This window comes from Myotis brandtii, unplaced genomic scaffold, assembly GCF_000412655.1.
Source record: "Myotis brandtii unplaced genomic scaffold, ASM41265v1 scaffold119, whole genome shotgun sequence".
Taxonomy (NCBI): Eukaryota; Metazoa; Chordata; class Mammalia; order Chiroptera; family Vespertilionidae; genus Myotis; species Myotis brandtii.
In genome coordinates this window covers 1,437,959-1,453,991 of record NW_005354132.1, presented here as the reverse complement: position 1 = coordinate 1,453,991, position 16,033 = coordinate 1,437,959, and the positions used below count along the sequence as shown (strand labels likewise).

At 38.4% G+C, this 16,033-nt stretch overlaps 1 protein-coding gene across 1 annotated transcript in view; it reads right to left on the bottom strand.

Moving 5' to 3' along the window:
• SYT14 (synaptotagmin XIV) overlaps nt 1-16,033 on the bottom strand; it is a 119,227-nt gene that overhangs the window by 63,157 nt on the left and 40,037 nt on the right. The window contains exon 3 of the mRNA XM_005858508.2: nt 11,354-11,569. Within this exon, the coding sequence (XP_005858570.1) occupies nt 11,354-11,569 (216 nt within the window). The remainder of the gene's footprint in view (nt 1-11,353; nt 11,570-16,033) is intronic.

Here is a 16,033-nt window from a genome sequence, read left to right as displayed (position 1 = left end):
ACAAGATTCGTGCACTGGGGGGGGGGGGGGGGGGGGCCCCCCCCCCGCCCCCCCTCTTGCAGTCCAGGACCCCTTGGGGGATGTCCTCCTGGGGATCAGGCCTAAGCCAGCAGTCAGACATCCCTCTCACAGTCCAGGGCTCTTGCAGGCCGTGACCTCTCGCTCTTTACTGCCCACCTGCAGCGGAGGTGGGAGAGGCTCCACCACCACCAGCTATGAGCCCGGCTTCTGGCTGAGCGGCGCTCCCCCTGTGGGAGCGCACTGACCACCAGGGGGCAGCTCCTGCATTGAGCATCTGCCCCCTGGTGGCCAGTGCCCGTCACAGCGACCAGTTGTTCCGCTGTTCAGTTGATTTGCATATTAGGCTTTTATTATATAGGATATTGCTCAACCCCATCATTTCTGCAAAAGGAAGCAGAGAGCCTGTGACATGCCCAAAGTAACAGATTATAGGAAGGGCAAGATTAGAAGTCAGGTGTGTCACTTATGGGACTGCTGAGCACCAACCTGTCCAACCACATGATGGCTCGAACCTTTTATCTTAAGTAGGTTTAATCAAAAGAAATAATGACGTTCCATATAATGTTTTTAAAAAATATGTTTTTACTGATTTTTAGAGACAGAGGAAGGGAGAGAGAGACAGAAACATCTATGAAAGAGAATCACTAATCAGCTCCCTCCTGCCCACAATCCCAGCATGTGCCCTGACCGAGAATCGAACCAGTGACCTCTTGGTGCATGGATCGATGCTCAACCACGAGCCACACCAGCTGGGCTCCATATAAAGATTGAATGGTAACACAGATATAGCAGAGGCCAAAGCTAGACTAGAGCTGAGATTCAGGTACAGCTCATAGGTAGCTTAGATGAACCCTTATCCCCCCAACTTCCAACCCCTCAATCTCTACCTCTTGTGGATCTACCTGTACCCACTGGTTTTACAGGGAGAGAAGCCTCCCAGGAAAAGATCTTAACTGAGACTGTATGTAAACCTGTCTGGCACATTGGAGGGTGGAGTGAAGGAGACCATCCAAATTTCTGAAAGGAGCACTGACACTCGACAGTCATAACAAGGAAGGCGGTATCTGTCATAGAAAAAAGCCATTCTAGGCCATAGTGTCTGGAGCCAGAGTAGAGACCCTCGTGCACGGTGGTGCCTAGGAAATGAACCCACCTTTGTCAAACCACTGTGGCTATGGACTCACACTCCGTGCAGAAAACATGCTGTGCACGAACTAGAAGAACGGCCTCTAAACTGTTAGTACTTTGGAGCCCTCGACTCTGACAGAGGACTAAGCCTTGCACAGGAGAAGTCTGTTTCTCACTTGCAAAAGAAAGCTGAATTGCCATGCCCCTGGGACAACCGAGAGCCATGCTGTAGAGGCCAACTGCTACAGCTACGAGCAGTGCTGACAATGTCGGGTGCAGACCTGGCCAGAGAAGAATGGTTTAGAGCAACAGGCCACAACGGAAGCAGCAGTCTGGGCTAATCTGTGAGCTACTGAATGGCACCCCTTAGGAGCTCCCTAAAACAGCTGAAGGAATGGGAAAGGCGAGAGATTGAAATCTCCATGTGAATGCGTACGTGAAGCTGGTACTAATAAGATTTGAGCATTAATGTTAATGTGATCCTATTCATGTCCATTTAATAGAGAAACTTGGCAATATTTGGGTTTCACACACAAACACACACACACAAACACGCTCTCATTCAGATTAGCAGGGAATTTATCAAATCTTAACTGCCAAATTCATTCCCAAATTAATAAATATTACATGCTGTATATAACTCTGATGTTGGCCCTAGCCAGTTTGGCTCAGTGTATAACTCTAATGTTGTATTTCATTAAATAGAGATTAATATAACTGGTTTTTGTGATATACTATATACATTTATATTTATTACATGTATTTTAAATATACTAAAGTTGAGCCCAATTGATTTTAGAGAAGTAAGCAGCTTATTAAACAGTCTCAATTAAGAGGAGTATAACATGAAACAGCTTAATTTTCACTCTAATTTCTATGTTTTAATTGTATGATATGAAATTTCCCCATACTGCCCTTAATTTGATCTTAGGGCAGAGTTCAGACATTCCCAGTCACTTTCTGTTAGTAAAGAATCTCAAGCTAGTAGAATTTAAAGACTCCATTCCCAAGTCTAACTCAAATCTCATTTCCACACCTAAATTTCTAATGTAAAACAGAGTTAATAACAGTCCACAGCACACAGAACTGTTAGAAGATTAAAGGAAGTAATATACAAGCTTCCAACCGTGCTGGTTACATAGTAAGCACTTGAAGTATTCGCTTTCATTACTCCCTCCCACGGACAGCAACTAACCTTTTGCTCACAGAACTCGGAGTGGGAGACAAAGTGAGGTCAGCACTTTTAATCCTCCTACTCCGGGACCTCGGCAATGCAGGTTGGAGTACTTTTTCCCCTTCTCTCTTCCAACTCTAATTACTATGACGTGTAGGGAAAAGAAACGGCAGGAAATGCTAGGATGGCTTTACTGGCTGCCCGCAGGCAGCAGGAAGGTACCCTAATCTCATTCTAGCTTTAGTCCCCTGGGGTAGCTTTTGCTGATGTGATGGTTACATCACGGGTGATGCAGGGACTTCATTTGTTCGGCTTCATCTCGGCCTCCCCAGGAGGGGGCAGTCTACGCTCCCATCCCCTGAAAAGGTAGGGTGTCCCCTGGCTGGCTGGCTGCCCGCTATGCCTGTCCCCCACAGCTCCCATTTCCTCCCCTGCATCCCATGCTCCTTCTCAGGAAGCCTCAAAACATCCCCATGCCCTCCCAGATTTCCGAGTGCCCACTGCCAAGTGAGATGGGGGAAAAGAGCTGTTAATTCCCCAACTTTCAAACGCCGACTCTCTTTTACTTCTCAGTGTGTTTATTTGATAAGGGATGGGACTGGAGACATGGGGGATGGAATGACACTGGGGACTAACAGAACCACTTGGGGCTACCTCGTAGTAAATACTTAGGGAAGTGTTTGACTCAGACTGTCAGTGGGTGCTAGTTAGCTACAGATTTAGGATGGGGTGTGGGGAATTCAGTAGTATCACCTCCTTATTCCATCTTTGGGTCCCTCGTCACCAATAACAAATGTCCCAAGAAAAGTCCCACTAAATCATCCTGAAATAGGGATAAACTAGCCTCTCCAAACATCACTGTAACCGATTGTAGGTATACCAGTAGGTCCTGATGCACAAACTGAAACAATCAAATGCCTCGGTGAGGGCAGACAGGGACCGAAAGTGGGTGCATTCTATATATTTGAAGGATGATCCTCTTTGCCCCTACACAGATAAGTGGGAATGAAGTGGAGGAAATAAAAAAGAAAATGGGATTTATCTGACTATACCTTTTATTTTTAAACTACGTTAATGCTTTATAAATTGAAAAGATGGAAAACAAACCCAGCACTGGATGAAACAAAAATATGAACTGAACTATATTTAGACCAAGTAAGTACATAACTACAATGAAGAAAATAAAAAGAACTAATCAGGTAACTTTTGGACACATTACTTATACACCCTTACTGGGATGTAGCCCAAGGATAATAGAATGCAAACAATTCTTGAAATTTATTTAAGAGGTTTAGTGTTCAAAGTAGTATTTGTGTGGCAATTCCCAAACTGTTTTGTGTGTAATGTGGACAGAGCAAATAAATAAATACAGGGATGTTGTTGGGAACCACAGCTCTTACTGCGGTGAGAGGAGGTATAAACTCAGAACAGGGAAAGGAGGGGAAGAGCCCGGTGATGCTGGATTCGAATCAGTGGTATCAGAATGGACTGTGTCCACTGAGAGAGCCTGGCAGCAATGACAGCCAGAGGTAACAAGCACTTCTAGAGCTTGGTTTCTAAATACCATTCCTCACCAAAAGAAAGCGGACTACTTTAAAAATGATTGATTCTGGAATAAGCCAGTCACAGAAAGACAAATACCACAGGATTTCACTTGTATGTGGAATTTAATGAATAAAATAGACAGGCAAAATAGAAACAGACTCATGGATACAGAGAACAGACTGACACTGTCAGAGGGGTGAGAGTTAGGAGCTGGGGAAAAAGGTGGAGGGTTAAGCAAACACACACACACACCACCAACAACACCAACACCAACACATAGACACAGACAACAGTACATTGATTATCAGAGGGAACTGGGGTTGGGAGAGGTAGGAGAGGGTAAAGGCGGCTTAAATGGTGATGGAAGGAAACTTGACTTTGTGTGGTGAACACACAATACAATATACAGGTGATGTATTATAGAATTGTACACCTGAAACCTACATAATTTTATTAACCAAGGAAGGCCATCCCAACAAATTCAATAAAAAAAATCCAACTAGGATAACTAGTTAAATTTTAAGACAATTACCAATGTCAATTTATTCAACTGAATATGCACAAATTTTAAATTAGGGTGGATTTTTTTTTTAAGGAACACAATAATCTATTCACTCAGGTATTCGACATTTACTCCTACAGAAAAGCAGATTTCTCATTCAAAATGCTATTTCTCACTATTAGTAGTTTTGCATGTGTAAATTATGTTTGACATTTGATACTGAAGTTAGCAGGAAACAAAATATAATAGCAGTTAATGAGTTTGTAAGGAGGGAAAATGTATTAAAGTTACTTAGATGGGCATCATCTACACATTTTAAAATACCAAGGAACTCCTTTTCATGTTAGTACAAGGCTTTAGTATTAATCAATCACTTCAATCATGTCAAAAGGAACAAAATGTACCAAAAAGAGCAAAATTTTGATGTAGAGAATAACTACAAACTGTACGTTTTTGATAAGGTATAAAATGTAGCCATTGTAATTTTACTGAACATTTTTTGTTTGCCTTTGTTTACTGTAACCACATAGTAATTACATTTAAGGTCAAAAACATTACTAATGTCAACCATCTGTTATGTTCCAGCAGTTTCCAAAGCATTACCGGCAGCACAACTGAATGATGCGCTGACTCACACTCTCTTTCTACATCTCAACAATCATCACAGCAAACTGCCAAAGAAATGATTTGTGAAATAATCATCACTTTACTTACTCAAATACCTAATTGTTACTTTAATCTCTTTAGAGAAGTCGGTTAGTTACTAGTCAGATGAAATGATCATGTTAGTGATTAAGATTCTTCCTAAGCAATATCTCCAGTGTATCCTATTCTCAAAATGTTAATTTGTAATGTTTCATACTGCCAATTGTTATTCATCGTGCTCATTTACAAACATAGTGCAAAAAAAAAAAAGGCACCTATCTCTCTTGTTATCTTATCCCTGGGGCTTAGAGATGTACAGAATTTTCCTAAACAATAATTTCTAATCTCCCAGAACCCGTCGCATTAAGGGGAAAAGTGCTATTTAACATACATGGCGCATGCTGGTATTTTTTCCTAATTTTTAAATTTCGTCATACATCACATACAAACGTAATTTATACGAAACATAAACATAATGAGATTATGTAGAGATTTTATTTCTTTCGTTTGGCTTGTCTGCACTCTTTGGTGTTCATTCCCTTTTTTATGTAAGTCTCCCCTCTCTTCCTCATTACTCCCCACATGCACACCTGCACAGTGTATTCCATAACAACCCAGTATATTTCTGTCTTCTGCCAAGCTCACAGAATCACACACAGACACGAGCAAGAATGCATACACCAGTGTGGGGTTTGGCGCACACTGCCAGTGTCCCCAGGTATCTACTTTCCTCTTCTTTCTTTGGGGCCACCACCAAATATGGGCAGGCACATGGCTGTAGCTTAGGAGGCTGCATGACCATGTGACTAGGTCTGGTCAAGGGGGATGATGAAAAAGGAATGATTCAGGCAACGTAGACTGGACATTTTCAAAACAAAAGTGGCTTTCTCCCTGGGCTCTCTTTATTTCTGAAGGATGGCACTTAAAGATAAGGTACTGGCCCTAACTGGTTTGGCTCAGTGGATAGAGCGTCGGCCTGCGGACTGAAAGGTCCCAGGTTCGATTCCGGTCAGGGGCATGTACCTTGTTGCGGGCACATCCCCAGTAGGGGATGTGCAGGAGGCAGCTGATTGATGTTTCTCTCTCATCGATGTTTCTAACTCTCTATCCCTCTCCCTTCCTCTCTGTAAAAAATCAATAAAATATATTTTTTTAAAAAGATAAGGTACTGGAGAGCGACCGACACCTCAGACCCAGAGCCTGACGCCACATGCTGAGGACGGTGGAACTTCCCCACTAGCCCGGGTCCCCAATGACATCACTGAGCACAGGACTCCCTGCACACCCTGGATTGCTATGGGGAGCTCACAAATTCTCTTCTTCAAAGCACTACACCCTTAGCAACACATAACTTTATTATGAATGTTTCATATGCAAAAAATAATTTTTGCATCTTGGATTTTCTCTCCTCAAACAATACCTGCTCTAGTTTTATTTATTCTTTTTTAATGCTGTCAATTATTTAATGAGAAAAAAAAATATGTTCAACCATTCCCCTTAATAATTATTCACTTTATATTCAGCGCTTTTCCACCACAAATAAAGCCACACAAAAAATATTGTCAGAATGCATCCTGCACACTAGGCTTTTGATTTCTACAGGATGGATTCTCAGAAGACCTGCAGATAAGTCAATGGTGGATATACCGTCAGGGTTTGCCCTCTATTAAAGATAGATTCACATTTCTACCAGAAGAGGACGAAGACCCAGTTTTATTTTCTCCGGGTAAATGACAGGTTATACCAGCATCATTTATAGTCTTTTCTCAATGTATTGATAATAAACTGTGTTATTAAAATATTTTTTTAATATTGATTCTTGGGCTGGGCAGGGAAACACAAAAAGAAAACAGAACCTGCTCTGCCAAAAGTATTTAAAGTAAGAAAGTGTTCAAGATCCATTAGGGACGTGTCAAAAAGATACAGGAATAAGCTTGAATGAGCAACAAAGAGCCAAATTTGGAGCAATTTGAACATCCAAATGAAAAAATGACAGGAATGGATTATAACATTGAATACAAAAGATGAGTACTAATGCTAAAAGATAGTAATAATTGATTTAGGCAAGACTCATCAATAAATGCTAAAAACCACTGAGTATTGGGGAACGGGATAGTCACACAGTCTCAATGTACCAGCTCATTAAAAAGTAGGGGGGGGGACCTTTAAAATGGAGCAGTCTAGTGGAGAGCACACCATTTAAATCGAGCGAAGTCAGTAGCACCAATAACGTGACCAATTGAGATCATGTGGTCCCTACTGTGACACTGAGGACACTTCACTCATGCAAAAAATATTAACCGCAAAAAAGCAAGCATTGCCCTAACCGGTTTGGCTCAGTGGATAGAGCGTCGGCCTGCAGACTCAAGGGTCCCAGGTTCGATTCCGATCAAGGGCATGTACCTTGGCTGCAGGCACATCCCCAGTAGGGGGCGTGCAGGAGGCAGCTGATTGATGTTTCTCGCTCATCAATGTTTCTAACTCTCTATCCCTCTCCATTCCTCTCTGTAAAAAATCAATAAAATATATTAAAAAAAACATAATAATAAAAAAAGCACACTGAGGACACTTCACTCATGCAAAAAATATTAACCGCAAAAAAGTAAGCATTTTTGTTATTCAGATTTTGCATAATATAAAACTTGCGTTCCCAAGTCTTGAGCTACAGTCAACCTATGTTTACCAACCTATGTTTGTATTTTAAAACATCTGTAATATTCTCAGGATATTTAATCAGACATCTATTGAAACTATGATTTACGTTAAATTCTTCAAATTAGTTTATATAGAAAAAGGTGAATAAATAATGAAGGCGGAAAACACTATATGACATTAATTCAATAAACATTTACAGGCTACTTTTCTCTGTGCTATACTATTTGACAGGTGCTAGGCAAACAAGGATAAATCTGGCAAAGTAAATGCCACCTTTATTCTTTTCATAAAACTTTCTAATCATAATAAACCCAATGAAAAAAAACAGTATTAACCTAAATTCTGGTTTTAAAGGACTATGCAAAGATGGATCTAAATTAGTTAGAATCCTCATTTAACTATATTAATCAATATAATAGAAATACTGTAATATAAAATAAGTGTTATATTAACTGATTCATTATAGAAGTAGAAAATATAGTGATTAAAAACAGGGGATTTAGAATCAGACTGGCTGTTTGCATCCTGAGCCCACTGTAATTTTACAGTTCCTCTATGTGTAAAATGGAGCTGATAATATGATGTTATGAAGATTAAATATGTCAGTGCACACAAAGATCTTAGCATACTTAGTGGCAATCACACAAACACACATATGAATGTTCATAGCAGTATTATCTGTAATAGTAAAAAACTGGAAATGCACTAAATGTTCATCAATGAATGAATGGACAGAGACCATGTGGTACATCTACCACGATGAAATACAGCTCAGTAATAAAAAGGAACAAACTACTGCCCTAGCCGGTTTGGCTCTGTGGATAGAGCATCGACCTGCGGACCAAAGGATCCCAAGTTCGATTCCGGTCAAGAGCATGTACCTTGGTTGCAAGCTCCTCCCTGGTCAGGGCTTGTGCAGAAGGCAACCAATCGATGTGTTTTTCTCACATCAATGTTTCTCCCTGTCTTTCCCTCTCTTTTCCACTCTCTCTAAAAATCAATGGAAAAATATCCTCAGGTGAGGATTAAAAACAAAACAAAGGGAACAAAGTACTGACACATCGACATCAAGAAATAAACCTGCTAAGAGAAAGAAACCAGACAAGAGACTATAGATTATATGGTTCCATTTACATGAAATATCTAGAATAGGCAGATTTATAGGAAGCAGGTTGGTGACTGCCTGAGACTGAGAGTGAGGATGAAGATTAACAGTAAGTGAGCATGAGAGATCTTATTAGGAAATGAAAATGTTCTAGAAATAAATTATGGTGATAGGTGTACCACTCAGTAAAATCACTAAAAATCAATGAATCATACACTTGAAATGAGTAAATTTTACACATAAAATAATCTCAATAAAGTTGTTTTCAAAAAATAGTTACTACATGATCTCACTCACATGTGGAATCTAATGAACAAAACAAACTGATGAATAAAATAGATCCAGAGACGCAGAACACTGTCCAGCTTAAAAACCTCCCAGGACTCTGTATTTCCCATGTGACAATGACCAATCTCCTGAGCATTCAATCCTATTACCTGCCCATCTAAACACAGACCCTGAATTAGACCCTGCAGGACACTCTTCTGCTTTCACTCAATCACTATTCCATGGTGTTGAGACAGTTTCCTCTCAAGTTCAGCTCAACTCTTCCGTGAAGACTGCACTAGACATCCCCATGTGCCCACCTCCCAAACGAAGTCTGAGTCACCTCCTGCTCTGTGTTCCCATGGGACTTTGTTCATGAAAGCAACAGAGCTCTCATCACATTGCAGTACACATGTACTCATGGTGTTCCTCCTCCAGTCCATGGCTCTTTGAAAGCTCGTTTTATTCCTATTTCATCCATAGTCCTTAGGATGGCACATAAAAAGACTTCAACAAATGTTTATGAAATAAATACATCTCATTTCAGAGTGCCTAAAATCCATCTACCCTGGATATTCGATCAAATAACTGAGGGCAGTCGTGGTAGGAAAGTACAGATGGGTCCTACATGTTTAGGTAGAATATTCGCCAGCTCCAGTGGTTTAGGCAAGAACAGAAGAGCCACTGAGGTTATGCCCCTCTCCTCACTGCTCTGCCACCGACACAGAGCCACGCTAGGATAACAGGACCACACGGAAGAAGCAACCAAGACGTGTAGGGGATGCGGGAGAAGGAGAAATAAATAGGGAAAAAGACAAATCCCAAACTGAAGCTACAAAAAGGGACGTGTCGAGGGTCACGGATTACAAACTCAGCTTGCTCATGACTACTATCATCTCCGTCACCGCTTTCACCATCTCACTGACAGCAACCATCTACTGATCGCTTACCTGTTGGCAGCTGGACGCTGTGCTGAAAACGACCACATATGTCCTTCAGCGTTCATGACAACCCTATCACAGAGGTATTATCCATATTCCAGAGACAATAAAGCAAACCTATAAACAATTAACTGCACTGCCCATGGTTTCATAGTTAATATGTTAAGTCATAGAGCCGGGATGTGAAAGAGGGTCAGGCTTCAAACTTCTCTTTCTGCTCTGCTATCCACGTGCCAGGGGTGTAAACAAGCTGGGGACTGGCTTTACTGCTTTGCATTAGTTAGGGCACAGTCCATGTCTAATATGCTCTATTTCTTCCCTAGCATCTCAAAATGATTTTTCTATATAGTAATCACTCAGTATTCAATTGGTTTCTTACTATACCTGGTTACTAGTAGAAGTAAAAAGGTTTATCAATCTTTAGTTGGCATTAAGCCAAATACAAAAAAAAGATGATGTAGCTCTTCTGACTATAGTATGTGCTGGGGTTAAGACTTTAAGTCATCAATTGGAATAGGCCCTAAAACACCAACCACAACTATAAAATTGAGGATGGTTTGGTATAATAATAAAAACGCTAAGATATACTGCTCTTTTCTTTAGATCTGGGTATAAAGATAATAATTATATACGAATAGTCATATATTATAACAAGCACATGAACTTACTTAGATGTGGAAATAAATATGCTTTAATTGTTAAAACCTCTTATTTCTCTTGCAGAAAGATGTAAAAACATGTGACAGTGGACTTATGTCTTCTACATAGTTCTAAAGTCTATGTCAGTACATGAGGCAAAAATCAACTAGAGACAAAATAATCTTTGAAAAGTCCTTAAATCACCCTTCAAGCACAGTATAATACAGTACCAGCTCTCAATAAACCCATCTCAACAGTTTTTCCTCCCTCGCGGAGCAAACATCACCATTTCCTCTGCTGTGTGCCACATGGAGTATTTGGCTCATGCTTGGAGGCCACATTGAAGGAAAGCACACATTTACACACGGGCATCACAGTCAACACTCTGAGATACTTAGACTGTATCAGTCCTGGAGCAGGTACTCAGGAACCATTCCATCTGAGAGAACAGCGTATCCCCGTCTTTCGAGTCATGCTTGCTAGACATATGCTCATTGTGGAAAAAGAGCTAGAGTTACTGCTGTATTTAAATTATTTAGTGTTTTGTTTTGGGTGTTTTGGTTTTCGGCTTGAGCCCAAAGATATACATTTGAATAAGTTATATTCCCAGACATGTGACTCTACTGTACCTGCTATCTCTTGTTGATTGTGCAGCCACAGATGCCTAGAATTTTAGGCACAAATTATCTAACACTATAGTGTGTCATCTAAAAAAATAAAACTGATCTTACCTTCATCTATTGATGCTTCGCTACTGTAGCCATCATACTCTGCAGATAGAGGGCTGTATTTTTGTCTTGTTTCCCAAGTATAGTTCTTCTGTCTAGAATCAGCCAATGGGAGCCTGGAATTGTGTGTTCGGGATAAGGCCTCGTGGTATTTACCCAGTGCTTCATCTTCACTCTCAGAGGATGAACCGTGCTCATCTCTGTCCATGTAGGAATTATCTATTTGCAACAACAAGGAGAGCAAATCAAAATTTTAATGCAATAAAGGATGATGAATTTGTTATACACACACACACACACACACACGTATATGTATACATATACAATATACACACATGTATATATAGAGGATGAACCGTGCTCATCTCTGTCCATGTAGGAATTATCTATTTGCAACAACAAGGAGAGCAAATCAAAATTTTAATGCAATAAAGAGTGATGAATTTGTTATAGTTTTATATTTATATAAAACTATATACACACACACACATGTATATGTATACATATACAATATACACACATGTATAGTCACATATATCCATATACACACAAATATATAAACACATATAAACAAATACACAATCTAAATTTTCAGCTTTAGAGAAGTATAAACTTTTCACTTAAAAAGCCCAAGACTTTTTTTTGGAGCCTAAGATTTAGATTTTATGGAGTTTTTAAAATGTATTTTTATTGATTTCAGAGAGGAAGGGAGAGAGAGAGATAGAAACATCAATAATGGAGAGATTCATTGATGGGTTGCCTCCTGCCGCCTCCCACTGGGAATCGAGCCCGCAACCCAGGCATGTGCTCTTGACTGGAATCAAACCCAGGACCTTTCAGTCTGCAGGCTGACACTCTATCCACTGAGCCAAACTGGCTAGGGCTAGATTTTATGTTTTAATAGAAAAAGATTCATTTGTATACTTCAATTACGTAAGTAATGTTAATCACAGGGATTTTCCTACAATGTTACACATAAAGAAAATAATAGGGCCCGTCATTTTACACAATTTTCCTAAAGAATCAATAGTATACAAAGGATGTTATAGGTATTGCCTAAACATATAGACATGATTCAGATAATTCATGTTACAAAAGATATTATCATCTTAGCTGAAATTTTCAAAATTGGTAATTCTTATGCTAGGAATGAAACAAACGGGCAGACATATACAGGAGTGGGCAAAAGTAAGTTTATAGTTGTGTATACGTGAAACAGACATGTAAAGAAACAGAGTTTATTTATTTTTAATTCTCACCCGAAATATATTTTTTATTGATTTTAGAGAGTGGAAGGGAGGGAGGGAGAGAGAGAGAGAGAGAGAGAGAGAGAGAAAGAGAGAGAGAGGAGCATCGATCAGTTGCCTCCTGTACACTCCCTGATGGGGTTCAAACCTGCAACCTTTTGGTGTATGGGCCAACACCCCAACCAACTGAGCCACACGGGCAGAGTATTACTTATTACTATTGTATTATTTGTATTACAACTGTAAGCCTACTTTTGCCTACCCTGTATTATTAGTAAAATTATAGTTGGTAAAACTTTTCTAGAGAACAATTTGGTACACATATTAAGCTTTTAAATCTGTATAGTATTTCATCTATTTCTAAGAATTTATCAATTCCATTTCTAAGAATTCAGCCTAAGAAAATAATTAATAGGTGACAATTCAGTGCATTGTGTTCAATAGTAAAAAACAAACAAAAATAAAATAAAACTTAAACATCCATCACTGGGCCTTAAGTAAATTATGATCTATCGATGCAATGATATACTATGCAGTGAATGAAAATGAAGTCAACTTACAAGAACTCACAGGGAAAAAAATAACTAAGGTTATAAAATAGAAGGTATATTCATAGTTTCATTTTAAATATATATATATTTAAACATAAATATATATATACACACTCTCCTACATGCAGTAGATACACGCATACATGCAGTATATATTTATATACACATACAAAAAATGTGTGGAAAAATATACAAAACTTAACACTTATTATCTGCAAATGGTGAAATTACTAGGAAAAGTTTTTCTTACATATACCTATATTTAATATAAAAATTTTTAGGTGGGATAAATTCTTTTTAAAAGCACTAGGTAAAACTTTTAAAACTGCAGCATGCCAAGATGCATTTAAACGAAGATGCAACCTTCTTAGAATTATAAATCAACTCTAGAAAGATGAAGAGACCACAGAAGGTAGAATTTGTGAGATCAGTCTAGATATTTTTCTCTATATACTCAGTTGAGATGATCTGTACTAAAGAAATCAAGGTCTGAAATCCAAGTGGGGAGGCGCAGAATAAGTAAATTTACAATAGGAAAATAGGGATAGGAACTGAATGTTTAGAGTTAGAGGTAAGGAAGCTTAGGTGTCACCTGGTTTAAGTCCCGCTTTTTAATCCAATAAAATAAAATCACAAAAGGGTAAAACTATGGCCAACGTTTTTGCATTGCCCAACTTGTAGTCACTAGCCACATGCAGCTATTTAAACAATTAAAAATAAAATTTAAAATCCAGTTCACCAGTGCTACTAGCCACGTTTCAATCGTTCAGTAGCCATGGGAGACAGTGGTTCTTATACCAAGTAATATGGATAAGCAAAACTTTCCCATCCTTGCAGGCAGTTCTGTTGGGCGATGACAAGATGATGGCAGGTCTGGTCTAGAACCTAGGCATTGTGACTTCCGGTTCAGAGCTTTCAGACTTTTGGGGATATCATGGTGGTGAAGTTAAGGTACTGAGGACAACAACTAGAAATTCCACAGTCACACTGCACATGTTATAAAATATTGCCTAACGTAACCCTGCATTCAGAAAGAGAGAAGAAAACTCTCCCTCCTCTTTTTGTACCTGATAAGCTCTACGTCAGAACCAAGTACACAGGAACTAGTAATATCACAGTTTGGCTACATGAAGAGATAATCTATGGGATTAAGTTTTAAAAGGATTTTTACACTATAACCTGTTTAAGTTTAGTGCTGATTGTAATCTAGAATATTTGAAAGGTATTTGGTTTCTTTAGGTACCAGAATGCTTCTTAATGAAAACAAATCAAGACAAAACTTAAAACGCTGTACTGCTACTTTTCAAGTATTTATTACTAGAGTGCACCCTACTGTTATTTTATGAACAAAATAACATGTAAACTATTCTACTTAATATGTATGTCTTTCTTTATTTCTGCTACTTCATGTAATAATACCAAGGCTACCAAAAACCTCCAAGTCTAACATTCAAAAGGCTACTAGAAGAGTAGATTCCAAAATGGACATAGAGTTGACCTTTGGTATCCACAGGGGATTGACTGGTTCTAGAACTTTCTGCAGATACCAAAATCCAAGGATGGTCAAGTCCCTTATGTACATCCTGCGATATACTTTAAATCATACCTTAATCAATAAAGAAAAACGGAAAAATTAAAAAATAAAGGGATAATATGCTGCAAAATAAATAAACAATCTCTAGATTACTTATCATACCCAATACAATGTAAATGCTATGTAAATACTTGATATGTTGTGTTGTTTAGGGATTAATAAGAAGAAAAAAGTGTCTGTACACGTTCACTACAGATGCAACCATCACAGGCCTAACTACATAGCACACGTCAGCGACAAAGTAACATTTTATATATATATATATATATGTATGTATGGGTTTTTTTTCAATCTGTGGTTGGCTGAATCCACAATTATAAAATCCATAGATATGAAAGGCTAACAGTATTTCCAAAAACTGGTGTTCCTTTTCAGTTAGCTCATTCATCCTGGATCAGCCTCTATTATATCATTTAAAAAAAATTCATATAATTGATAAATAGCAGATCCTTATTCCATATAAAGTCATGCAGAACTGAAAAAGTCTTCCTCATTTCTACTCTTACTCATATTTTGTTATTTTATGAGAATCTAAATTTATTGAAAAGTTCTAGGTACATATTTTATAAATAAAAACCAGTGTACTTTTGGCCTCGTGATCAGACCAGCAATAAGTGGAAATGATTATGGTATTAACAGAAATAATTACAGGATTCTGAAGCAATTCTGCAACCAAAACCACATAACTTTTGGCTAATTGTTTTGAAAATTGTTATACATATTGTGGTGGAAAACTATAAATGTTTAATTGGAATCTTAATTCTATAGAGAATTCATAAGTAATAGTAGATTGTTTATGTATACTCACTGTATGAACATGTATGGCTAACTGAACAGACACATATCCTGAAGCATGTTACTCAAAAAAAATAAAATCTATTGTTCCCAAAGGAAAATATAAAACACCTGATATAGGTACCTACTAGGATGGACTTGAAGAGCAACACTGTACAAAGGACTTTGGCATTAGTTACAAAAATTTAAAAAAATTTAAATGCAACTAAAAATAAACTCCAACTAAAGGTTTCAAACTACTTAAGAAAGCCATGGAGTTGCTGGTTGTAAAAAACAACAACAACAACAGACATTTAAAAAACTTAAGGTTGTTGAAAACTGGCCAAATAATGCAGGGACCAGAGGCAACACTTAGTGTGTGTATTGTTCTTTGAAATGATTGAGAAAAAAAAATGAATGACTTTAAAAATGTCTCCCAGTAAGAAGAATACAGAAAGTCTCAAAACAGATATAGAGGCATGTGTAGGAAAGTTCAGAAATTTGGATGATATTTTCC